The 27,093-nt window shown below is 40.5% G+C and overlaps 1 protein-coding gene across 2 annotated transcripts in view; it reads right to left on the bottom strand.

The window, feature by feature from the left end:
- SEMA3C (semaphorin 3C) overlaps positions 1-27,093 on the bottom strand; it is a 213,539-nt gene that overhangs the window by 45,792 nt on the left and 140,654 nt on the right. Inside the window, exons 5-12 of one of the 2 annotated variants that reach the window (XM_077264680.1) lie at positions 20,755-20,874; positions 19,550-19,640; positions 16,355-16,474; positions 12,091-12,233; positions 11,020-11,134; positions 9,521-9,590; positions 3,696-3,840; positions 1,177-1,399 (exon numbers count right to left, since the gene is read on the bottom strand). In XM_077264680.1, coding sequence (XP_077120795.1) covers positions 1,177-1,399; positions 3,696-3,840; positions 9,521-9,590; positions 11,020-11,134; positions 12,091-12,233; positions 16,355-16,474; positions 19,550-19,640; positions 20,755-20,874 — 1,027 coding nt within the window. Of the gene's footprint in view, positions 1-1,176; positions 1,400-3,695; positions 3,841-9,520; positions 9,595-11,019; positions 11,135-12,090; positions 12,234-16,354; positions 16,475-19,549; positions 19,641-20,754; positions 20,875-27,093 lie in introns of both variants that reach the window. The other variant, XM_077264681.1, reaches the window with a different exon arrangement.

Raw genomic sequence — 27,093 nt, 5'->3', positions numbered from 1 at the left:
TCATACATATCCTCCATCCCATAGTGCCGTGCCCATATACCCATCACACATCCTCCATCCCATACTTCCATGCCCATATACTAATTATGACATCATCTTTGCCATGGCAACCATTCTGACATCATAATCGCCATGGCAACATATTATGACATCGTCACCATGGCAACCATTATGACATAACCGTCACCATTGCAACCTATTATGACATCATCGTCGCCATGGCAACCATTATGACATCACCGTCGATACACACACACTCGTTTTTATACATATAGAGATTTTAGAGTAAAATGTAAATTATTCTTTAAACTTCTAACAACATGTCTCCAAATTTCCAAGCAATACATTTATTTTTTTTTCTCTGAAATGAGAAAAGGTAAAAACTAAAAAAAACCCAGTGCTTTCAGACCTCAAATAATGCAAAGAAAACAAGTTCACAATCATTTAGAAACAACAAAACTAATGTTTTAACTCAGGAAGACTTCAGAAATCAATATTTTGTGGAATAACCATGATTTTTAATCACAGCTTTCATGCGTCTTGGCATGCTTCCCACCAATCTTTCGCACTGCTCCTGGTGCAAAAATATAAGCAGTTCTTCTTTGTTTGATGGCTTGTGACTATCCATCATCCTCCTGATTACATTCCAGAGGTTTTCAGTGGGGTTTAGGTCTGGAGATTGGGCTGCCCATGACAGGGTTTTGATGTGGTGGTCTCTTAATTTTTGCCAGAGCTGTATATGAAGATTGTTTCTGAAACTTCATTTACCTTGACATTGACAGCCAGCAGTGTCAGCTACCAAAGGAACGCCTTACATCAACTGACCACATACGCCTGGTGCTGTCCAGCAGACCAAGGGAAAGTTCTGCAGCAAGGCAACAGCTGTATCTGAGTACGAGTAGAGCACACTTTCGATTCTGAGCTCTGTACTGCTGTACCTATTGCTTGCTCATCTAAGCAAATCAGAAGAGAAGACAGAAACAATATTGCCCTAGGTAATGCTTGTTTTTGTCTTGTCTCTTGACTGCACGCATAGTTGGGCTGACCCAAGTGGTCCAGTAGAGTCTATAGAGCATGCACCTGTTTCTCTATAGGTGGTTGGTGGGGTCCTGTTAATCCTGTCAGACTGTATGAATTGCATTTTATCTATAATTGCATTTCTGTTATTCCGCTTACCTGTCCCAAGAAACAAGACATGATACTTCCCATCCGCTGCATTTACTCTATCCACCACTATTTTTGTATACTTGTAATCCGTGCCTGTTCTTATTAAAAGTGGTCTCCTGTGCGCTGGATAAATTGAGTTGAACATAAGTGGATGGTTTCTTATGAAGGTAACAACGTCATCTGGGAATTCTTTAGTAGTATGCACATTTGGAGTAAAAGCACCCCCTGGGCACTGAAAGAAACAGAATACATGATATTTGTACATATCCTCTCAATACGATATCTAGAACAGGGAACGAGGAAAAAAATACGTTACCAATTCATAAAATAAGCAATAGGGGCTATAATCAAGGTGTCAGTTTATGCAAAGCTAGAAACCTGGGGAAAAACCTTTACACATATGGAAAAAGATGATCAGATTGAAAATAAAGAGGATTGCAATACAATTGGCTTTTGCATTAGTTTCTATCATTCACCTAATAATGTTACACAACATAAGACTTTTGGTCAAGCCAGAAAGACACGAGTCTGTGCTGTATGTAGACACTGCAACATGATGACCAGATTAGGATGTGTAGATGTATCAAATTCATAAATCTTCCTAAGATAACATTACATTAAAAAGGATAGTGACACTTTTAATCAATTTAAGAAAAGGTCTAGTTTGGTCTTAAAGGGGATCATCCTTGTCATGTGTCAGGACAGAGTGCAGTCTGAGAAAACACAGCTCCCAAGACCTGTCCCAACTGAGAGAAGAAGTCTACTGTAAGCACACATACAGTACCTCTGTGAGTCGAGGAGAAAAGCTGTCAGAGGAGAGGAAATAAATCTTCTCCTTGGCTGACTAAGCACAAAGGATCTTTTCTCCAGCCTCAGGCCTCTGCGCATCCAGCAGAAAAAAAGCGATTTATTTCTTCTTCTGTCACAGCCCTTCTCTTGCAGATCCAGTATGTGTGCTTATGATCTTGCTCCTCTCTCAGTTGAGACACAGGTCTCGGAAGCAATGTTTCTTCAGACTGCAGTACATCCTAACACTTTTCTACAACAGGATGCCGTATGAATTACATGATGGTGCCATTTTATTACATTCTTGGAGAAACTCTTAATGTCCACATATCTTTTTTTCGTTCTTTTTCCATTGTTAAATTCCAGGAGCCATCATTTTTTTTATTTTTGAAGCAGCTATATAAAGGGCTTGTTATTTTCAGGATGAGTTACTACCATTTAGGAGTAAATGAAACCTATTAACTCTTTATGGGAAACAATATATAAAAACAGCAATTCTACTTTAATTTTAATTGCTCTATAATAGTTCTTCTGGCACAATCTATGATAGATCAAAAGGCCATTGTTAGGCACATAGCAACCATCGGCTCCTTGCAATCACGCTGTAGGGAGATTATGCAGTAACATGTATTTCTATACCGCTGAACGCCCCGGTCCGAACTGCCGGTGGCAGTGCCGGGTATTGATGCGAGAGACTCGTGCGAGTTTCTCGCATTGCAGTTGCAAGTGGGACACCGGCCTAAGACCGAGTGAGAGAAGGTGCATTACGTTTTCAAGTTCTAATGGAAACTGACTATTGGTTAAAAAAGTTCCCTTTCAATAACATGGCAAATATTTGCTTGATTTCATTTTCTACACTTTCAAAATCATGCCAGTGGTCCAAAGTGCAAACCTGAGGAAGAACGGTAAAACTTCTTTTAAAACAAAATAAAACTACATGTTTGCAAGCCAACATTTTAAGGCTTCTGTGGATGTAGCCAACAAAATATATTCTGTGTAAAATGAATGTTTACAATAATATGCTGGCGCTGTTTGACTTTCCCACTTTTTTTTTTTTTTAAAGAACAAGGCACGTGGTAAATAAAAGAAGCTTTACTCAACAGCTGTATCACCAATTGATCACATCCCTTTGTTTTGACACCTGAGCGCAAATGATTATGATTGGCTGTAGCATTTAACTGACAGCAAAGGCAGGCATAAATTGTGCTTTAGATCACATCTCATTCCAGTCATTTGATTGCCAGAGCCAACCACAGACCTCAGATGACTGAGAACACGACATCATCAGAGCAATCTGCATTAGAGCAGGGGTAATAGTTGGTAAATATAGATTATTTAATACTTTATCAAAAAAACTGTCTTTTTTTAAGAAAATCAGATAACTCTTTTAATAATCCCTGCATTGGTATTTTTAACAGGTTTTCCTAAAATCAGTGGTTAGGTTATAAGTATTTGTTTTCTGGGGTTTCACAGCTGGGACAACAGGAGTCTCATATGCCCAGTTTGAATGGCGCAGTAGTGGAACATGAACACTGCCCCTCCATAGGACTGATGGCGATAGCCGACCTTAGCGCTATCATAGGATCTCTATATATAGTGCTGATTGGCAAAAAGCTATCATGTAGTACTGTCTATGAGTCCACAACTTCCTTCAGTCGTTGACAGAACCACAATTGAAACATAATTATATGATGAGATCATGCTTAATACATAGATGACATAATACCTTCCTAGTAACTTACCGTACCAGGTCTTGGATAGGGTATTCTGCCCTGATAAGGAATCAGCTGGTGGTTTGGACCTTCTCTATGAGCAAATGGACCATTAAAAACAGTTTGAATGTCGGACATGTGATAAACACACACTGCAGAGCCTTTAAAAACCGAGCTGGAAAACAGAACCATAATAATAGTGAATACAAAGAACAATAAGAAAAGCAATGCGATCTTATTACACTAGTTCACAAGATACATTTGTATAAAAAAAACACATAACAGCCCAGTAATTGCCAGACAGTAATAAATAAATGCTAAGCAATAAATCCAAGCTGAAAAGAAAGGCTTATTTCTTTTAACTGGCTTTGTAGATTTCCAAGATCTGTCTTCCAAGAGTGCCACAAAACTTGTGTATGGAAACAGTAGCTCATTTTCCATTCAGTTGTTTCATTCATAAGGTAATTCCCTGCAGGTCTCAATCCACATGTTTAACGGATTATACAAGAAAACCTGAAATCCTACCTAGTGGCTGGCAACCAATATGTAGGTCTTAACAATTCCATCTTTTCTTCATTTAGATCATTTTCTGTTTGCATTTGTCAGACTTTGGAGATCTACTTTCTTATATAAACTTCACTCCATATAATGGAAAAGCACTGCCTGCGCTCCAAAAAGAAGGTTCTGTACAAAAAATTCTTTATATGATCCATTGAGGAAGACCACACACAGCTGGAAATGGCATATGGCTATTATTTTATTGGTGTACTTGATAAGCTTCCTCTTACATTAGAACTCTGAACGGCTAAAGGCTAATTGAAGAAATATATTTATTGAACTATTTTCCATAACATCATTGGCAAGGTGCCATATGATCCTTTTATCATCTGCATATTTCTGTGCCTTATGACTGATGTATTGTAGAGCCTTAATTTGGCTCTTCAGTGAAGTAGTTGGAGGAAGGACATCATTTCCCTGTTCAAATAATTTTCAGAGTTAAAGAGAACATTTGTCTGCCATATTAATGCACTACTCGTCCCAAGAAAAGATGTTGCTTCCTTAATCCTTTGCTGTCTTGTTTTTTTTTACTTATCTTTTCATATTAAATTCTAGCATCAACAGACTTCTGTTCAAACTGCCAAGTGAATCTGAATATCATCAGCCTTTGGAATGTATGAACTTCTGCCCATAAACATCTTAATTATGGTGGACAGATAATAAATGACATTTCAGCCAGTGCAAGCCACCCACTGTTTGGGATTGGATACCTCAATGCTCTGCTTCTCCTGCCATTTAAATAGTCTATAGGGCAGCTACACAAAATGTGAAATATCATGTCTGTACAGGAAAAGGAAACTCCTATGGTTAGAAACACTGACGACCGAGAAAAAATGAAATACCCCAACCTGTTCCAAGTGCTTAGCAGGCTATGCTACCATTACTCAGAAGTATTTATTTGTATTTTCACTATTGTTCCCTTTGCTGTGCTGCACCTTTGTTTTGATGCTGCCAGAATTTGTTGTGTGTGGAATTAACCCTACCACTATTCCACTCCCACAGATATTCAGTCTCTTTTACAGCTGCCTGCATGCTCGTCCACTACAAGGTGTAAAGTAGTGCTGTAAACACATAACGGCTTAGCAAACTACTCTGAACTGCTATGGATACATTTATTTTCACTGACCTAGACATTGCAATCTGATAGCCAGTATATGAAATATTATCCCTCCTAAGAAAGGAAGGAAGAAGAGCAGAGAGCATTGGGGATAAGTGGTATGTGACATGTAACGTTCCATACTGTGCAGAGAAAATGGTCAGAGGACACCAATTTACCCTTCATAAATCTGTTGGGATGAACTTGTGATCTAGTTCAAACAAGCTGATTTGTAGAGCTCAATTTAGAGAGAAGGCAAATTTGGCTATGTATTAATTTGTAAAAATCATATCAGAGGTTTAATAATAAGTTTCTGAACCCAGAAACCATGACTCCATATGTGCAATTGGAACTCATTAAAGAAGATCTGTCACTTGCTTCCAAAAAATGTGTTAAATATCTTGTAAAAGTCCCTCAGCTCCCCTGATTCTGCCGCTTTTTTCTACTTTGTGCTGCACTAATCCATTGCAGAGACAGGGCAGAATGTACAATCTTTGCTTGTAGTGCAACAGGGCATTTCTTCACTCGTCTTTGGCGGCATGTGTTTTAACCCATCCCTTACAGACGCTGCCAATCAAAGCTCATCAGTTGATCAAGTAGACTCAGACGTTGCAGAGCAGTGATTGACAGTGTCTGGGAAAAAGGGTGAAAGCACACGCCCCCAGAGAAGGACACTGAAGAAATGCCCAATTGTGCTGCAAGTAAAGATTTCACATAATGTGCTCTAAAAGGAACAAATGTGAACATCTCTGCGATAGAGCAATGTATATAAAAACGGAAAAAAATGGCAGAATCAGCGGAGTTTAGTGATATTTCCAAAATATTTAACTCAAATATTTTGAGCAAGTGACAAGTCCTCTTCAAATAAACAGTAAATAGACACAGAAACCCTGCTAATATCAACAGGTTTGGGTTACAGCCAAATGTGTATGGGGACCTCAGACAACTGATCACTGGGAAAGATGTGGATTGGGCATTTTCAAATTTGGGCTGCTGATTTCCTTTTTGCTCTCAGAGATAAGCCGTTGCCAGATATGTCAAATGACGGACCTCTCATAGAGAACACAGGAGCATTTGGCTGAACGAGCCCTCCTGTGTATGAGAGAGCCGGCCAAGATGGTTGTCGACTGAACAAACAGCTAAGGTTTCATTCAGCCCACAGCCATCTAATGTGTATGGCTGGCTTTGCTCACAGTGACTGATAATGAATAAACAATACTAATCCACTTATCTAACATCTTAAATATGTTACAAAGGTAATTATACATCTCAGAAATCCATTAATCATTTACTCCTTAAAACATGTGGACATAACTGGCTGGGGTCTGCAAGTGTTGAGGGACTGAGCAGCTAGTCTCTCTTTACACGTGATAGATAACGGCTATGTTAACAGAAACTTGTGGAGCTGAGCTCCGATTTGCGCTGTTAACCATGTAGCTGCCGCCATTAATCTCTAACAGCAGTATTGAAATGGTGCACTCATGGGTTCATATGCACATCAGCTCCCACTTCACAATCAAAGGGTATAGGTGTGATTACATGGTAGCCGGGGGCCTGCTGAAAGACACCATGCCTGCCATCTTGGTGCGCATGTGAAGCCCAGTCACAAGCTCAGCTTCATTGGCGGCCACAGGTTACATGGTGTACCACAACACTGTATTATTGAAATGTGTAGAATAATTGATTAGATAAAATAAAAACAAACAAACATTGGAACCACGGCTATTTTAAACTATTAAAAATAAAAGTTAAAAAATATTTAGTACTGCTGCATTTATAATATTACTGTCTACCAATATATAAAATTAATTAACCCATATGGTCAATGTGTAAAAAGAAAAAAAATAAAAACGACAGAGTTGTGTTTTCTTTCATCACTACACCTCCTTAAAAAATACAATAAAAGCAATCAAAACATTGTATATAGCCCAGAATGATATCAATGAGAATGTCAGCATGTCACGCAAAAAAGCCAGTCCTCTCACAGCTGATGGAAAAATCAAAACATTATGAGTCTCGAGAAAATAGGATCAAAAAACACTTTTTCACCACTAAACAAAAGACAGGTCATTTTTACCATACAAGAAATGCCATGAAAAACAAAACTCAAAAAACAATAACAGGATTGCATTTTTTTCACCATTTCATCATTTTATTTTTTTAGCCTGTACTGCTTGTTAAAAAGAAGGATTTCCTTTAAAACTACAACTCATCCCACAAAAAAAAACAAGTCCTTATATGTCTACTAGATGGCAGCCCAATTCTAACGCATCGGGTATTCTAGAATATGTATGTAGTTTATTTATGAAGATTTTAGAATACCGTAATACATTGAATACACAGGATTCGGCCGGCTGGGCGCGACCAATTAGCGAAGCGTGGTTAAAATCCCACATCAATTCGCGGCCGGACTGCGCCTGTCGCTGATTGTTCGCGGCCGGCCACGTAGTATATAGCACAGCCACGTAGTATATATCAGCCCACGTAGTAAATAGCACAGCCACGTAGTACATTGCACAGCCACGTAGTATATAGCACAGCCCACGGAGTATATAGGACATCCCACGGAGTATATAGCACAGCCACGTAGTATATAACACAGCCCACGGAGTATATAGCACAGCCACGTAGTATATAGCACAGCCCACGGAGTGTATAACACAGGCCACATAGTGTATAACACAGGCCACATAGTGTATAACACAGGCCACATAGTGTATAACACAGGCCACATAGTGTATAACACAGGCCACATAGTGTATAACACAGCCCACGTAGTGTATAACACAGCCCATGTAGTGTATAACACAGCCCACGTAGTATATAGCACAGCCATGTAGTATATTGCACAGGCTACGTAGTATATTGCACAGGCCACGTAGTATATTGCACAGGCCACGTAGTATATTGCACAGGCCACGCAGTATATTGCACAGCCCACGTAGTACATTGCATAGCCCACGTAGTACATTGCACAGCCCACGTAGTACATTGCACAGCCCACGTAGTATATTGCACAGCCCACGCAGTATATTGCACAGCCCACGCAGTATATTGCACAGCCCACGTAGTACATTGAACAGCCCACGTAGTATATTGCACAGCCCACGTAGTATAAAGCACTGCCCACGTAGTATAAAGCACAGCCCACGCAGTATATTGCACAGCCCACGTAGTATATTGCACAGCCCACGTAGTATATTACACAGTCTACGTAGTATATTGCCCAGCCCATATAGTATATTGCACAGCCACATAGTATATTGCACAGCCCACGTAGTATATTGCACAGCCCATGTAGTATATTGCCCAGCCCACGTAGTATATTGCACAGCCACGTAGTATATTGCACCGCCCATGTAGTATATTGCACAGCCCACGTAGTATATAGCAATGTGGGCATCATATCCCTGTTAAAAAAAAGAATTAAAATAAAAAATAGTTATATACTCACCTTCCGTTGGCCCCCGGATCCAGGCGAAGCAGTTACCGACGCTCCTCGCGCGCTCCGGTCTCAAGAGTGCATTGCGGTCTCACGAGATGACGCAGCGGTCTCGCGAGACCGCTACGTCATCATCTCGCGAGATCGCAATGCATGGAGCGGTCACCGGAGCGTCGCGAGGAGCGGGGAAAGCTTGTTGTGGATCGGAGGGGCCGACGGACGGTGAGTATATAACAATTTTTTATTTTTTTTATTATTTTTAACATTAGATCTGTTTAATATTGATGCTGCATAGGCAGCATCAATAGTAAAAAGTTGGTCACACAGGGTTAATAGCAGCGTTAACGGAGTGCGTTACACCGCGGCATAACGCGGTCCGTTAGCGCTGCCATTAACCCTGTGTGAGCATTAACTGGAGGGGATTATGGAGAGGGCACTGACTGCGGGGAGGAAGGAGCGGCCATTTTGCCGCCGGACTGTGCCTGTCGCTGATTGGTCGTGGCTGTTTTGCCGCGACCAATCAGCGACTTGGGATTTCCGTGACAGACAAAGACAGACAGACGGAAGTGGCCATTAGACAATTATATAGTAGATGTTGATGAAAAAATAAAAAAATAATGGCTGTTTGAAGAAAGCAAAGAAAAACTACAACGCAAAAACAAAATACAAAATATTGCCTGGTCCTGAATGAGTTAATATATAATGTAACTACAGTATAAGCATCATATGTGCAGTTCTTTACCATTAACAATGTTATACCTTGAGGTTGTGAAAATTCCATAGACGAGAGTAGATCGGGGATTGTCTGCTTCCATGAGAAAGACATCCTCTAGGTTAAACAATAAAAAGAAGGATTTTATTTCGGTCATAGTCACTTCTAATGACTATTTTAGATTTTAATTTTGTACGTTTAGCTAAAATGTCCTGTCAGTGGGTAATTTGCATCAAAAAATTATCTTCCATGATCTGCACCATGCTCATGAAGTGTTATTTTAGATACTTTCCGATACTTGCCCGACCAAGGATGTCGCCTTGCTGAATTGGGTGTCTTATCAGAAAATGAACATAGGGTCACATATTAGGCTATGTGCCAAAAAATGAGTCAAAATTATGGAGCCCATTTGTGCCACAAAGTAAGTCAACTCTTATGTGGTGTAAGCTTACACTAAACAGTCATAAAATTAGACAGATTATAAGCAGCATGAACCACTATTGTAAATCTGGGGCATTTTAAGACTGTCCTGTATGTCTGCGTTATCTAAGGATTAGACAGTAAGGCCGGCGTCACACTGGCATATTGCATCCGATGCGAGAGCATCGGATGCGATATGCTAATGACACTCGGCTCCTGCTCGCAGCAGAGCAGGAGCCGAGTGTCATCCGTCTGTGCTCCGAGCCTCTCGCACAGGGAGGATCGGAGCACAGCTGCAGAGGAGGCGGAGAAATGAATTTCTCCATCTCCTCCATTGCTGGGGTCCGCTTATAACGCACAGCACTCGGATGATATCCAAGTGATGTGCGTTGTCTCACTCGCACCCATAGGCTTATATGGGTGCGAGTGAGCCGAGAGTTTTCCTCGGTCTGAGACAATCGCAGCATGCTGCGATTGTCTCGGACCGAGGAAAATGGCCGACAAAAAGTCGGCTGGTGGGAGCTGCCCCATAGCTTAACATTGGTCCGAGTGCAATGCGATTTTTTATCGCATTGCACTCGGCCGTTTAAAACACCAGTGTGACGCCGGCCTAAGGGTACACTCACACAGCTATATATTCTCTCATGGGAGAGAATCAGACCAATTATGTTAATAACACTCGTCTCAAACAGACTGTCATCTGAGTGTGATCTGATTCTCTCGCATAACAGAATCGCAGCACAGATGCAGAGAACTTAATTTCTCTATTTTATCAGTTGACTCTGTGCGAGTATATCGGACTGCACTTGGATGACATCCGAGTGCAGTTCGATGTTCCACTTGCACCTATAGGCTTGTATGGGTGCGGGTGATCTAATCCTTGAATGCACGCGCATTATTTTCTCATGCCTAATCGGTGAACAAACATCGTAGCAAATTGAAACATATTTTTAAAAGAAGAAAAACTACTACCTCTGATCACATTATTGTATTATTATAGTTACCTATGAAACCTTGCTATTCCCTATTTCATTATTCTATGGTTCCAATCTTTGAGAATAATCTGCTTCTGCAGAGATTGCACTTTTCTAACCATACAAGTTACAGCGCACAAATAATTACCCACCTAGTTCATCAAAATGAGTCTCAGTCCCATCATCGTCCATCACCGAGCACACTAGTCTCGCCTTTAAAAATGTTGTCCACTTATTAACAAGGCTCCTCTGTCCACCAATATCATTCTAGAAGGAATAGAGAGCAATTTAGTTGCTATTTTTGCAGCGTAAAGAGAAATATGTTCTCGCCAATCGCATTTTCCTGCTTACACTATCATTTTCAGGCAGCCGTCAGGCCTTGATCTCTATATAGTTTTGTTGAAGTTGCTGTTTAGACGTTTTTCTTTTTAATTGACTTTGTGTTTTTTGAAATTTTCCACAAATGCAGAAATAAAATAAAGACAAATGATTGCAAGATTCTTATTAATATAACAAAAGTGGGCTCAGAACTTGAGCTGAATAACTTTGTGACATTATAGGAAAATTACAAAAATCCCCAAAAAAACACAGTTGGTAAATGATAAATCCAGAAAATAAAAGACACAATTTGATATTCTTCACTACAATACTCAGAATTAGCAAGAATCTCATATAGATCATCAGCTCATATAGATCATCAGGTAGTCCACTCCTCTGTAAAAAAAAAACAGAGGAAAGCACAAAAACGAAAATTCACTCTAATGGGAAGGGTTGGAAAAAAGTGAGTCAAAAATGTAAACATTTAAAAATTAGGAACCATGAAGAGAGTAGTCGCATGTATTGTTTGAAAAAATGTTGTCAACTATCGAAATAATTGGACAATTCTAGAACTCAAGAAATCTTTCCTGAATCCTTCAGAAATAAACTGTAACATGCAGTCACAGAACACATACCATTGTCCGGATGGGAAATATCAGGATCTGAAAGCATTTCTGCTCACTGTTTCAGTAATGCCCGGTGATTAAATGTAATTACTTTGGACAAAGTCCAGATGGAAATAAGCAGACACTGAAGAAGAGTTATGCACCACATTACATGTCCTACAGTAGTCCGAGCCTTCATCCTCGGCCTCATCATGGGCAGGAAATGCACTTAGAACCAATGTGATTACTAGATTGTATTACAATGACCGTCACCGCTAGAGATGAAGAAGACATGCTTACCGGGCAAACCCTGGCTATCATGGAATGGATCTGCTTGGTGCTGCCGCTGTTGTCAGTCAACCTCTCTTTGAGAAAGACATAAACCTTTGCATCGTTTGGATCGGTTCCATCTGGCAGGAGCTGGGCATCCACAAAAATTGGTTCTACAACACAAAACAAGAGACCTTTATACTTAGCTGTAACTCCTATGTGAATTACATATTTATTATCATGTCAGATTAACATTTATTGAGCCCTTTTATCATGTATGCAAAGATTGTGATTACAGGGATAACGAGCAAGTGTTGCATAAAAAGCAATGAATGTGCGCGAGTCTCATATACTCCGCACCTTGTGCCTTATGTACTATGCTAATGACCACATGGCCATCCACAGAAAAACCCAATTTAAAAGTAATGTGTCATCAGAAAATGACCTGTTTATCTCCTTTACCCCCCAGCCTGTTTACACCGTCCTGACCAGACCAATTTTATTTTCAATTCTGATCAGTGTTACTTTATGTGGTAATAACTCTGGAACGCTTCGACATATCCCAGTGATTCTGAGAATGTTTTTTATGACATATTTTACTTCATGTTAGTGGTAAATTTAGGTCAATATGATTTGCGTTTATTTATGAAAATATTGCAAATTTTGAAAAAAAAAAATGACAAAAAATTTGAAAATTTTGCAATTTTCAAACTTTGAATTTTTATGCCCTTAAACAAGATAGTTATATCAAGCAATATAATAAATACCATTTCCCACATGTCTACTTCACATAAACATCATTTCTGAAACATCTTTTTTTGTTAGGGAGTTAAAAGTTTATCAGCAATTTCTCATACAAATTTCTCAATTTCTTATACAAACTGATATCACGCAAATAAATTGAGTTTCAATAGACTTTTAATGATATTTTCTATTATATCTAATAAATCTTAACATTTTAGTGGAAATATTAGTGAGAAGCAGACAAAATTAGCTACCGTATATACTCGAGTATAAGCCGAGATTTTCAGCCCAAATTTTCAGTCATGATCAGCGGTGGGGTCGGCGGGTGAGGGGGAGAGAGGACTGTGGCATACTCACCTAGTCCCGGCGCTCCCCCTGCCCGTCCCATGGTCTTCGGTGCCGCAGCTCGTCCCCTGTTCAGCGGTCACGTGGGACCGCTCATTAAAGTTATGAATATGGACTCCACTCCCATAGGGGTGGAGCCGCATATTCATTCCTCTAATCAGCAGTAACGGTGACCGCTGACAGAGGAAGAGGCTGCAGCACCCGGAGACCATCTGTCCGGGAAAAGGAGCCAGGGACGCCGGGAGCAGGTAAGTATGTCATAGTTACCTGTCCACGTTCCACCCGCCGGGCGCCGCTCCGTCTTCCCGTCCTCTTGCTCTGACTGTTCAGGTCAGAGGGCGCGATGACGTACTAGTGTGCGCGCCGCCCTCTGCCTGAACAGTCAGTGCGGAGAGGCGCCGAGACGGGACGCTGAGGAGCTGCGGGCAGCAAGAGAGGTGAGTATGTCATTTTTTTTTTTTATTGCAGCAGCATTATATATTGCACAGATTTCTATGGAGCATCTATGGGGCCATAATGAACGGTGCAGCAGCATTCTATATGGCACAGCTTTATATGGAGCATCTATGGGGCCATACTAAACGGTGCAGAGCATTATATATGGCACAGCTTTCTATGGAGCATCTATGGGGCCATAATGAACGGTGCAGAGCATTATAAGTGGCACAGCTTTATGTGGAGAATCTATGGGGCCATAATGAACGGTGCAGAGCATTATATATGGCACAGCTTTATAAGGAGCATCTATGGGGCCATAATGAACGGTGCAGAGCATAATATATGGCACAGCTTTATGTAGAGCATCTATGGGGCCATAGTGAACGGTGCAGAGCATTATATGTGGCACAGCTTTATATGGAGCATCTATGGGGCCATAATGAACGGTATGGAGCATCTATTTTTATTTTTGAAATTCACCGGTAGCTGCTGCATTTTCCACCCTAGGCTTATACTCGAGTCAATAAGTTTTCCCAGTTTTTTGTGGCAAAATTAGGGGGGTCGGCTTATACTCGGGTCGGCTTATACTCGAGTATATACGGTACATTTGTAATTCGAGTAAATTAATTTGAGTAAATTAAAGTATTTTTTTGCCTAGGTTTGTGGCACAGTCACTGGTAGGGCATGAACATATGATGTCTTTTAGACAATGGCATGTCTGCATCATAACTGAAGCAGGAGACGCTTCAGAGGTGTCTTTTCTGACGTCTTGTGCAGCATCTTATTTTTACATTCCATATATACACCGTGTTCCAAATTATTATGCAAATTAGATTTAAGTGTCATAAAGATTTAATTGTTTTGTTTTTCAAATAAACTCATGGATGGTATTGTGTCTCAGTGCTCAATGGATCACTGAAATCAATCTTAAACATGTGATAATTTGTTTTCCAGGTGATTATAATGAATGGAAAACTACTTAAAAATGATGGTCCACATTATTAAGCAGGCCACAGTTTTCAAGTAACATGGGAAAGAAAAAGGATCTCTCTGCTGCCGAAAAGCATCAAATAGTGCAATGCCTTGGTCAAGGGATGAAAACATTAGATATTTCATGAAAACTTAAGCGTGATCATCGTACTGTTAAGAGATTTGTGGCTGAATCTGAACACAGACGTGTTCGTGCTCATACAAGAATAATGAGGAAGGTTTTTGCCAGGCAAGTTCATCGAATTAAGAGAGCAGCTGCCAAAATACCATTACAAAGCAGCAAACAGTTATTTGAAGTTGCTGGTGCCTCTGGAGTCCCTCGAACCTCAAGCTGTAGGATCCTTCAAAGGCTTGTTTTGGTTCATAAAGCTACTATTCGGCCACCCCTAAACTGTGCTCACAAGCAGAAGCAGTTGCAGTGGACCGAGACATACATGAAGACTAATTTTCAAACAGTCTTGTTAAGTGATGAGTGTCGAGCAACCCTGGATGGTCCAGATGGATGGAGTAGTGGATGGTTGGTGGATGTCCATGTCCCAACAAGGCTGCGACGTCAGCAAGGAGGTGGAGGAGTCATGTTTTGGGCCGGAATCATGGGGAAACAGCTGGTAGGGCCCTTTAAGGTTCCTGAAGGTGTGAAAATTACTTCTGCAAAGTATATAGAGTTTCTGACTGACAACTTTCATCCATGGTATAAAAAGCAGAAATGTGCCTTCAGGAGCAAAATCCTCTTCATGCATGACAATGCACCATCTCATGCTGCAAAGAATACCTCTGAGTCATTGGCTGCTATGGGCATAAAAGGAGATAAACTCATGGTGTGGCCACCATCTTCCCCTGACCTCAACCCTATAGAGAACCTTTAGAGGATCATCAAGCAAAAGACCTATGAGGGTGGGAGGCAGTAAACATCAAAACAGCAGCTCTGGGAGGCTATTCTGACTTCATGCAAAGAAATACAAGCAGAAACTCTCCAAAAACTCACAAGTTCAATGGATGCAAGAATTGTGAAGGTGATATCAAAGAAGGGGTCCAATGTTAACATGTAACTTGGCCTGTTAGGATGTTTTGGAGTTAAATAGCTTTTTTGTTCAGTGAATGTGACCTCCTAATGCGGCAAATTCAACAAATGAGCATTTTCAGTTCTTTAAAACATATCAAATGTTTAGAAATTCTACTGTGCGTAATAATTTCGAACAGTGCATTTTGAGTTTTTATTCATTTTTTAGATCATACTGTTATCATTGGGAGGTTTCTTCAATAAAATTCGATGTATACTCTAACGGGTGATGACTTTTATTAGACTGACTGTCATTTGCACCGACCATTTAGGAAAATCCGAGAAAAACATCATTTGCATAATAATTTGGAACATGGTGTAAAATAGTGGCGGCCTCCAATGGAAGCCACCAGAAGAATGGACCAGTCACTTTTTAGCCTTTTGAATCCTGATGATGGAACATATGTACTGCAAATCATTTTGATATTACAGTACAGAGGGGTTTTTTTTACATTTTTTAGAGCTGTTTCTGGAGGGTTCAAGAGGAATTCTCCTGAAAAAGATGTTGCGTGCACATACCCTTGCAAAAGGTATAACTCCAAGATTATTATTTGTTCCTCCCACTGAGAGCAATCAATCTCATACCCCTGCTGAGTTGGAAATTTTAAGCTGTGGAGACTGACTAGTAAACGTAAGATAAGGTGATATGTACAAAATATTCAACATGATTATTTTAATAACATTTGTAACGTAGTTAACATTGCAAAAAAGCCTTACCACTTAACCATTTAGAGTTGTGCTGATCTGTTCTGACAGGATTACGTCTTGTAAGACTGCGAAAAATGGCCGAATCAGTGCCCATGAAATCAATATACATTCCAGAAAAGAGCTCTTCATCTATGGAACAGTACATTGTCAAAAAGAAATATCGTTTATAAACAAGGTGGAAAATGTTACAATACATAACTACACATCCTACATGCCATAAATTTTATGAAAGTTTCATGGTTACTCTAGATAATGTGCGACAGACACATTTCCATTTAACAAACCTAAACCATAGTTAAAAAAAAGCCGAGTTTGGAAGCTCTGCTGCAGGTTTTTAAAATCTCAATTGCTATTTAATGTTGGTAATTTGTTTTATGACATAATAATCTCCTGTCGTGTAAATGGCTACGTTTAGATGTGGATATTACCCCGGGGCACGCAACCCACTCATTAGCCTGCGACATACAGCCACAATTCACATTAGATAATAGTCCTACTGTTCTGTGCCATAGCACGGATTAACTTTATCACTAGAAATCAAGCTGTCATATATATATGGGAACAAACAGAGAACGCTGCTTTATTTCAGGCCAAACGTCACTGCTTTTTCCACTTTATAACAAGCACTGTAAACTGAAGGGCCTGCGCGGCTTATATACGCAGTCAGGAGTCTGAACCTTTGCACCCATTTGTGCGTCCAGGAATAATATAACATTAATCAGTCTATAAACATTAGCAGACTATTACAAGTCTACAAACGGGCATCTCATTTTCACTAAGGACATGACGAGAAATTCTATTTACACCTCTTATAGAATGACAATGGGTGGCGATTTCTTTAGAATCTCTATGTTTAAATCTATTATATTAAAATCTGGCAGCTGTAATCATTGTTAAAGCAAGTTCCCATTTTCTATGGAAAGTATGTGGATCAGAATGTTATTCCATTTCACTATGCCCCTATTCGTATTATCAGGGGGAACAGTCTGATTTGGAATTGGGTCGCACTATGGTGTTATATATATGGTATGGGCAAAGTAAAATTGGTTTCTCAGTAAGGATGCCTAACGGGTAACTCCGACCAGAAGACATGACAAGATCTATAGCAATGGCTACAGCCACTTGTGATCTTTTGCCTCTTACAGGACTATAACTTTCAACAAAGCCTGACAGTTGGTGGCTAAAAAAGCCACCAGAGTTGTGGCTGGAGAACCACACTAGTCTACAGTATCTATAGAAATCTGTCATTTTTAACTCCCACACATCTATCTCCATGTTAATGGACACTAGTGTGCTGAATGATGTCAGCAAGCCATTTAGTTCTAACAGTAGCAATGCTGGTCATAATGATAGTACATTAGTAATTATTAACGTACTATCACTCTACCTGAAGAAACTTGTGATGAAATTCCAAGTTTCCTATAACATCATTTAAAAAGGTTTTCCCGCGAACAAAGAACATTTTAATCAATAGATCTAAATAATTTCCACAATTGGATGTGGTTTAAATAAAATGTTCCTGTGCTGAGATAATCTTATGCATGTGCCCCTGCTGTGTACTGTGTAATGGCCGTGTCTGACAGTACAGGGACATGGTCTGATCATACCACAGCTACTGGGCAGGAGAGACTATACAGACAGGACAGCACGGGATCACAGCTGATTCTTTTTGTGAGGTAAAACATTTAATTGACTGTTTAAAAATATGTTTTACCTCACATCAAGATGCAGCTGTGATCCCGTGCTGTCCTGTCTGTATACTCTTTTGCTTCCTCCCCTGCCTAGGAGCTGTGGTATGATCAGACCATGTTCCTGCACGGTCAGACACAGCCATTACACAGCAGGGACACATTTATAAGATTATCTCAGCACAGGAACATTTTTAGACAGGGCCATCGCAAAAATCCAAGCTCTATTAATTAAAATGTACTTTGCTTGTGGGACAGCCCCTTTAACGTTCATTTAAATACTGTAATGTCCAAACAGAACATGCCAGACATCTATCCTTTTCATAACACTGATTATCTTAAAAAGAGCAAAGACAAGACACTGTATATTTAAGTACAGAGTATATCTTGGGGTTGTACGCTATCTAAGGCCAGTCTCACATATCCAGATTTTTCCGGTATGTGAAGAAACGGTCCCGGAGCTGTCCGTGTGTGCACGTAGGCCATCCGTGTGTCATCCGTGTGCTATCCGTGATTTTCGTCCATGTGCTGTCCGTGTCCATGTATTGAAGCATTTTTTTCAATTTTAACCCTATGACTTTAAAAAAGCACACGGACGGCATCCGTGTGCGGTACATGTTTACACGCACCCACTGACTTTAATGGGTCCGTGTGATCCGTGCGCTCCCACGAACACTGACATGTCTCCGTGTTTTGAACACGGACCGTAAAAACTCGCTGACATCTGCAGAGACACATTCATTTTAATGTGTCTACGTGTGTCACTGTCTCCGGTACGTGAGGAAACTGTCACCACACGTACCGGAGCCACTGACGTGTGAAACCACCCTAACAATGGTGGAAAATTAGCATTTTGAATAATTACTCTACTGATTGAAAATCTGCAGACATATCACTGATAAGCATTGGTGATCTGACACACGCAACAGAATGTTAATAAAGAGGGTATATTACAGCCAATAAGACTTGGATTTGGATTTTCATTGTAAGTACAACAGCCTAATCAGGTCCAGATGATTTTACCATCAGTGTGGCATCCGTTTTTTCTTGAAAAAAATCACGCTTCTCCCATCCATCAAACAGTTAAAAATAGACAACACTCTGATGACACAAGGGAAGAATCAGTGTGCCATCTGTTTTTTTTCACAGACCCACTGACTTGCATAGGAAAGTTAGATCAAAAGGGATCAAACCCGGACACGTCCAGAATGGACCACATATTCAATAGAAAGTATAAGCTCCGTAACCTAAGGTTTCTACTGAATGTGAACCACGCTCTAGGCGCTCAGCTGTAAACTGTGTTCTCCTGTCTGCTAACCAGCGCACTCCCCGCTGCTGGGAGGGTTGAGTGACCGGTAGAGATCTCAGGACCCAGACTTCTTGTAATTATAAAGGCACTGACATATGGCAAAACTTTTTAAGGATTTATCTACTCTAAGTTTTGTCTTTGCTGCACATTAATTGTACATCTGCACTTAACCACGCTGCATAATGTATAATTGATATAAATACTTACTAATCATAACAGAAACAGTATTCACTTTCGGGTTGAAAGAACAGCGCCCTTTTCCAGATTCATTCTTGGTGTCAATTAAAAATATGTGATCCTGTAAAATAATAGAAAAGGTTTTACTGTAATGTTGACAGATTGGGGTGGTGACAATGAACAATGATGTGACACCAGCCATGCCGCCTTGATTTCTAGCACAGCAATGATCACCTCGCTCTGTACATGGAAATCCCTGATAGTTTATCATCACTGAATTGCTGCAATGTTTGATACTTTCTAGCCCACAAATCTGCAGCACATGCTTTTAAATAGGCTTTTGTTCAGGAAATTATGAATAGTGTCTTTGATTTTTAGCGTGACTATGCAGAACGCATGCTTCCTGTGACCTTTCATGAAGTGCATTCTTGTAGTGTCAGACATAAACCTAATACAGAGGGCAGACTGGTAAATGCCTCCAATGTCTCTTAATGGAAGACACAATTATTTAACCAGGCAGTGTATATTTCATGCATAGATCAGCCTTGTCGTAGAAGCAGGTCACAATGGTTGAGTTCTCCATTCATGTGATTTTGTATAATAAGCTGCATAATGTTCCATTCTCTATTACCTTTGAAGAGCTACCCTCCTACTGGGCAGGTGAAGACGACCATATGTTCTCCATCTGAGAAAATCGGTCCAATTAGGCTAATCACACTCAGAGTCTGAACAGAGTATGATCCAATTTTCTTGGAAGTGGAGAAAAAAAGGTCTCCATCTTCTTCATTCTGTCTGTCCCTGAAACTTGGACCAACTCGGATGTCATCTGAGTGCAGTCCTATGTTTTCCATGGACCCATAGACGTTGAATGGGCTTTTGCCATCCGATTATTAAAGGCAAAAAGTGCATGCTGCAATTTTTTCCTCGACTACTCGGGTCCGGAAAAAAATTCAGACATGTGCATGACCCCATAGTATAACATTGGTCTCAGGGCGATCCATTGTTTTGACAGATCACACAAGGAACGAAGCGACGGTCATCTCCACCAGCCCTAACGTATTGTGCAGGATAAGATGGTGCAGGAGTCAAGAGCTGGTGGAACTTTTTATATATCCAAAATCTTCAAAATATACATGTAAATGTGAAATAAAGTAAGTATAAATCAAACAAATCAGAAAATAATATGACAGATATTCTTATACTCCTATAATATGTTAGAAAAAGATGTGCAATACCTCAGACCTGCGCCCTCGGTTGACATATGTGCAAATAGGACTGAAGGCTCCACTTCCACAAATGTACAAATGGGTTCGATTGAAGCTCTGAATTACACGAACAAAGTTACCACAGCCGTGCTGGAAGAATAGACGGGAAGATCAATTATACAATTATAATCAATATATACTGCAGTGCATTCTGTAACGGTGTCTCAGCAGAGCTAGATGCGTCGCTCATTTATACTATACACAGTTAGGAGGTTTCACACACAGCATTTTCTTTTTCTAAGTCATTGAATTTTTTAGAAGTCTTTTGAGCCAAAAGTCAGAACTGGATTCAAATGAAATGTGAATGATAAAGAAAGGGCTTGTACTTCTTTTTACTAGATCCAATTCTGGCATTGACAAAAAAAAGAAAACTGTATCAAAACCTCAGTGGCATTTTTATCAAAAATTTGTGTAAAACCAGTCTTAATAGGGTTGTTAAGAAGCCCCCAGAAATGGAAACAAAGTGCTGGAGAGTCCTGAAGTGGTCAGCAATGAGTCCGGATCAAAATCCCATTGAACACCTGTGGAGAGATCTTAAAATTTCTGTTGGGAGAAGTCACCCTTCACATCTGAGAGACCTGCAGCAGTTTGCAAAAGAAGAGTGGTCCAAAAGTCCAGTTGAGAGATGAAAGAACGTTGTTGATAGTTATAGGAAGCGATTGATTCAAGTTATTTATTCCAAAGGGTGTGCAACCAAATATTAAGTTGAGGGGCTTACAGGTTCTGGCATTACATCATACGGGAAAAACCTAGTGACAGAGTTTGTCTCCTGGTTTAACACTCATGGCCTATCCTAGAGTCGGTCATCTATGACTGATTGTTGTGGGTGCGATTAGAGGCATTCTTGCCTATCAGCTGATCTCAGTGTCGGCAGTGGCAGTAACTGACCAGTTAGGCTACTTTCACACTAGCGTCGTTTTGCCTACGTCGCAATGCGTCGTTTAGGAGAAAAAGCGCATCCTGCAAAGTTGACTGCAGGATGCGTTTTTTCTCTATAGATTTACAATAGCGACGCATTGCTACGTATGGCCACACGTCGCATCCGTCGTGCGACGGATGCGTCGTGTTTTGGCGGACCGTCGGCACAAAAAAAGTTCCATGTAACTTTTTTGTGCGTCGTGTCCGCCATTTTCGACCGTGCATGTGCGGCCAAAACTCAGTCCCCTCCTCCCCGGACATTACAATGGGGCGCGGATGCATTAAAAAACTGCATCCGCTGCCCCCGTTGTGCTTTTATTTCACAGCATGCGTCGGTACGTCAGGTCGACACATGGTGACAGCTCTGTACCGACGCTAGTGTGAAAGTAGCCTTATGGAGCTGCACAGCACAGGTCTGTCTACTTTATAGCCACTGTGGTCAGGTCCTGCACATCTGCCCTTTATTCAACAGGGGGTGGATGTGCAGTACTCAGAATTTTGTTAAAGTATTGGACAACCTCTTTAACCCCTTACTGACATCGGACGGGATAGTACGTCCGATGTCAGCTCCCCTGCTTTGATGCAGGGCTCCGCGGTGAGCCCGCATCAAAGCCGGGACATGTCAGCTGTTTTGAACAGCTGACATGTGCCCGCAATAGCGGCGGGTGAAATCGCGATTCACCCGCTGCTATTAACTAGTTAAATGCCGCTGTCAAACGCAGACAGCGGCATTTAACTACCGCATCCGGCCGGGCGGCCAGAAATGACAGCATCGCCGACCCCCGTCACATGATCGGAGGTCGGCGATGCTTCTCCATTGTAACCATAGAGGTCCTTGAGACCTCTATGGTTACTGATCACCGGTAGCTGTGAGCGCCACCTTGTGGTCGGCGCTCACAGCACACCTGATTTTCTACTACATAGCAGCGAACAGCAGATCGCTGCTATGTAGCAGAGGCGATCGTGCTGTGCCTGCTTCTAGCCTCCCATGGAGGCTATTGAAGCATGGCAAAAGTTAAAAAAAAAAGTTAAAAAAATGTGAAAAAAATAAAAAAAATATAAAAGTTGAAATCACCCCCCTTTCGCCCCAATCAAAATAAATCAATTAAAAAAAAAATCAAATCTACACATATTTGGTATCGCCACGTTCAGAATCGCCCGATCTATCAATAAAAAAAAAGCATTAACCTGATCGCTAAACGGCGTAACGAGAAAAAAAATTGAAACGCCAGAATTACGTTTTTTTGGTCGCCGCGACATTGCATAAAAATGCAATAACGGGCGATCAAAAGAACGTATCTGCACCGAATTGGAATCATTAAAAACGCCAGCTCGGCACGCAAAAAATAAGCCCTCAACCGACCCCAGATCATGAAAAATGGAGACGCTACGAGTATCGGAAAATGGCGCAATTTTATTTTTTTTTTTTAGCAAAGTTTGACATTTTTTTTCACCACTTAGGTAAAAAACAACCTAGTCATGTTAGGTGTCTATGAACTCGTAATGACCTGGAGAATCATAATGGCAGGTCAGTTTTAGCATTTAGTGAACCTAGCAAAAAAGCCAAGCAAAAAACAAGTGTGGGATTGCACTTTTTTTGCAATTTCACCGCACTTGGAATTTTTTTCCCGTTTTCTAGTACACGACATGGTAAAACCAATTATGTCGTTCAAAAGTACAACTCGTCCCGCAAAAAATAAGCCCTCACATGGCCAAATTGACGGAAAAATAAAAAAGTTATGGCTCTGGAAAGGAGGGGAGTGAAAAACGAACACGGAAAAACGAAAAATCCCACGGTCATGAAGGGGTTAATATCACATACTGGTCTTTATTAGGCATGAGTATTTATATCAGTCATTAATACTTTAAGAAGATTATTTGCCTATGTCAATAGCGACCAAGTACTGATGTGTTAAGGAGCTGCTGATGCTTTCCAGATGCCTATATACAGTGGGTACGGAAAGTATTCAGACCCCTTTAAATTTTTCACTCTTTTTTTCATTGCAGCCATTTGGTGAATTCAAAAAAGTTATTTTTTTCTCATTAATGTACACTCTGCACCCCATCTTGACTGAAAAAAATGAAATTTAGAGATTTTTGCAAATTTAATAAAAAGGAAACACTGAAATATCACACGATCATAAGTATTTAGACCCTTTGCTCAGGCACTCATATTTAAGTCACATACTGTCTATTTCCTTGTGATCCTCCTTGAGATGGTTCTGTTCCTTCATTGGTGTCCAGCGGTGTGTAATTAAACTGATAGGACTTGATTTGGAAAGGCACACACCTGTCTATATAAGACCTCACAGCTCACAGTGCATGTCAGACCAAATGGGAATCGTGAGGTCAAAGGAACTGGACAAGGAGCTTAGAGACAGAACTGTGGCAAGGCATATTTCTGGTCAAGGTTACAAAAGAATTTCTGCAGTACTCAAGGTTCCTAAGACCAAAGTGGCCTCCATAATCCTTAAATGGAAGAAGTTTGGGACCACCAGAAGTCTTCCTAAACCTGGCCATCCAGCCAAACTGAGCAATCGTGGGAGAAGAGCCTTGGTGAAAGAGGTAAAGAAGAACCCCAAGATCACTGTGGCTGAGCTCCAGAGATGCAGTAGGGAGATGGGAGAAAGTTCCACAAAGTCAACTATCACTGCAGCCATCCACCAGTCGGGCCTTTATGGCAGAGTGGCCCGACAAAAGCCTCTCGTCAGTGCAAGACATATGGAAGCCCGCATAGAGTTTGCTAAAAAACACATGAAGGACTCCCAGACTATGAGAAGTAAGATTCTCAAGTCTGATGAGACAAAGATAGATCTTTTTGGTGATAATTCTCATCACCTTCCCAATACAATCCCAACAGTGAAACATGGTGGTGGCAGCATCATGCTATGGGGGTGTTTTTCAGCTGCAGGGACAGGACGACTGGTTGTCATTGAAAGAAACATGAATGCGGCAAAATACAGAGATATCCTGGATGAAAGCCTCTTCCAGAGTGCTCTGGACCTCAGACTTGGCCGAAGGTTCACCTTCCAACAAGACAATGACCCTAAGCACACAGCTAAAATAACAAAGGAGTGGCTTCAGAATAACTCTGTGACCATTCTTGACTGGCCCAGCCAGAGCCCTGACCTAAACCCAATTGAGCATCTCTGGAGAGACCTGAAAATGGCTGTCCACCAACGTTCACCATCCAACCTGACAGAACTGGAGAGAATCTGCAAGGAAGAATGGCAGAGGATCTCCAAATCCAGGTGTGAAAAACTTGTTGCATCATACACAAGAAGACTCATGGCTGTACTAGCTTAAAAGAGTGCTTCTACTCAATACTGAGCAAAGGGTCTGAATACTTATGACCATGTGATATTTCAGCTTTTCTTTTTTAATAAATATGCAAAAATTACTACATTTCTGGGTTTTTTTCAGTCAAGATGGGGTGGAGAGTGAACATTAATGAGAAAAAAATGAACTTTTTTTTAATTTACCAAATGGCTGCAATGAAACAAAGAGTGAAAAATTTAAAAGGGGTCTGAATACTTTCCGTACCCACTGTATATTGTCTATACTACAAAGTGTGAAAAAAAAAATTAAAAATAAGAAACCATCAAAAGGGATGATAAATAACACAAGTTGATCATCACCATTGTGCTACAAGTCACGCATAATTTGTATATTAGCTCAAACAGGAAATTGCTCAGATCAGAGTCACTCTTTACTTTGCCATCGCCCTTCCACAGAAGAATGTAATTCCTGGCAAATTCCAGGAACTGTTCAATAGAGATGTGCGTGGAGGTTTACCTGGATTACCCATGTTTGTATACACAAGGCTTAGTTGCAGAATGCTGGCAAGTTCTGTAAGGATTTAGACGTGGAATCCGAGCCTAAAGCAGAACAGAATCCTGAATGTGTGAACATGGACTATCTTGGCTAAAAAAAAACATTATTTGGTCTGATTTGTGCAGTAGCCAACAGGTACTGTAGAAGGAAATGTAGCAATCTGGAATTAGCGGGGACTTCCAGTGTTATGTCAGGCAGGTATTAGTAATGGCAGCGCGTTTACATTTCTCAACTGAAGTTAAACAGTAATGACTTCCATCGGACATTACAGTAATATGAGGTAAGCGGTCTGCTATTACTAACGCCACAACCTGCTCTCTGTAGGAACATAAGACCGTAATAGTTTGTGCTGGTTATTCCCATGAAGAATATCTCCCCTACACACCTTTTATATTCCGGCACACGGAAATGTTTTATCACCCTAATAATAGTAATAAAATAATAAGTTATCAGTTTATTAAGTAGTAAGTACAATGTCAGAATGAAGATTGCTACACCGGCAGATCAGACCTCAGACGTTTTCAGAAATGGCGTGACGGACACAGCCATGATGTCCCGTCACTTGTCTGGTAGCTGTGGTGATGCACTGGAGAGGATAGCAGAATTTACATAAAAAAATGCTTCATCTATAGTGGCATTCAGTGCCTTGAAAATGTATTCATACCCCATGAACTTTTCTTCAATTTTTCACGTTATACCCACAAACCTATAGAGTAACCGTCATTTTAATTTTTATTTCATAAATCAATAGTACCCATAAAAATAAGCAAGTTTGTAATATATCTTATCAGAAAATTTTGCTTCTCTCTCGGCCAAATTTGATCAGTCATTATAAAAATTCTCAATTCTGAGGGCAAATCTATATTCAGAAGACAGACTTTCCCATTACAGAGATAAGACATGGCGGGGGCTACGGAAACAAATCTATGTAGATGGGAGGAAGGAGGAGCTACAGGCAGAGTTCCTCCTCTTCCTCCCCTGCTTACTATCTACATAGAATTCTATCAGTAGCAGCTCTCATCTCCTCTCTCAGTAATGGGAAAGTCTTCACTGAATACAGATTACCCCTCAGAATTGAGAATTTTGATAATGACTGATCAAATTTGGCAGAGAAAGAAACAGATTTCAAAGTGACTTATTTTCATGTGTACTATAGATTTATGAAATAAAAATGAAAACAGGGGTTACTCTTTAAATGTATTTTATTGGGATTTAATGTGACATAAAAACACAAAGTCGCAAGTATTTGTGAAGTAATACTTGGCTTTCTAAATATTTTAAAATATAAATCTAAAAATTGTGACACGCATTTGTAGTCAGCCCCCTGAGTAATTACTTTGTAGGACCACCTTACGCTACAATTACTACTACAAGACTTTTGGGGGTAAGTCTCTACCAACTTTGCACTTCTAAAGACTGAAATTTTTGCTCATTCTTCTTCGCTAAATATCTCTACCTTAGTGAGGTTGGATGGAGAGCATCAGCGAACAGCAATTTTCAAGTCTTGTCACATATTTTCAAAGGGATTTAGGTCTGGACTTTGACTGGAACATTCAA

Source organism: Ranitomeya variabilis, chromosome 5, assembly GCF_051348905.1.
Source record: "Ranitomeya variabilis isolate aRanVar5 chromosome 5, aRanVar5.hap1, whole genome shotgun sequence".
In the NCBI taxonomy this organism is placed as follows: Eukaryota; Metazoa; Chordata; class Amphibia; order Anura; family Dendrobatidae; genus Ranitomeya; species Ranitomeya variabilis.
Note: the sequence above shows the minus strand (reverse complement) of the source record. Positions and strands in the feature narration are given on the sequence as shown.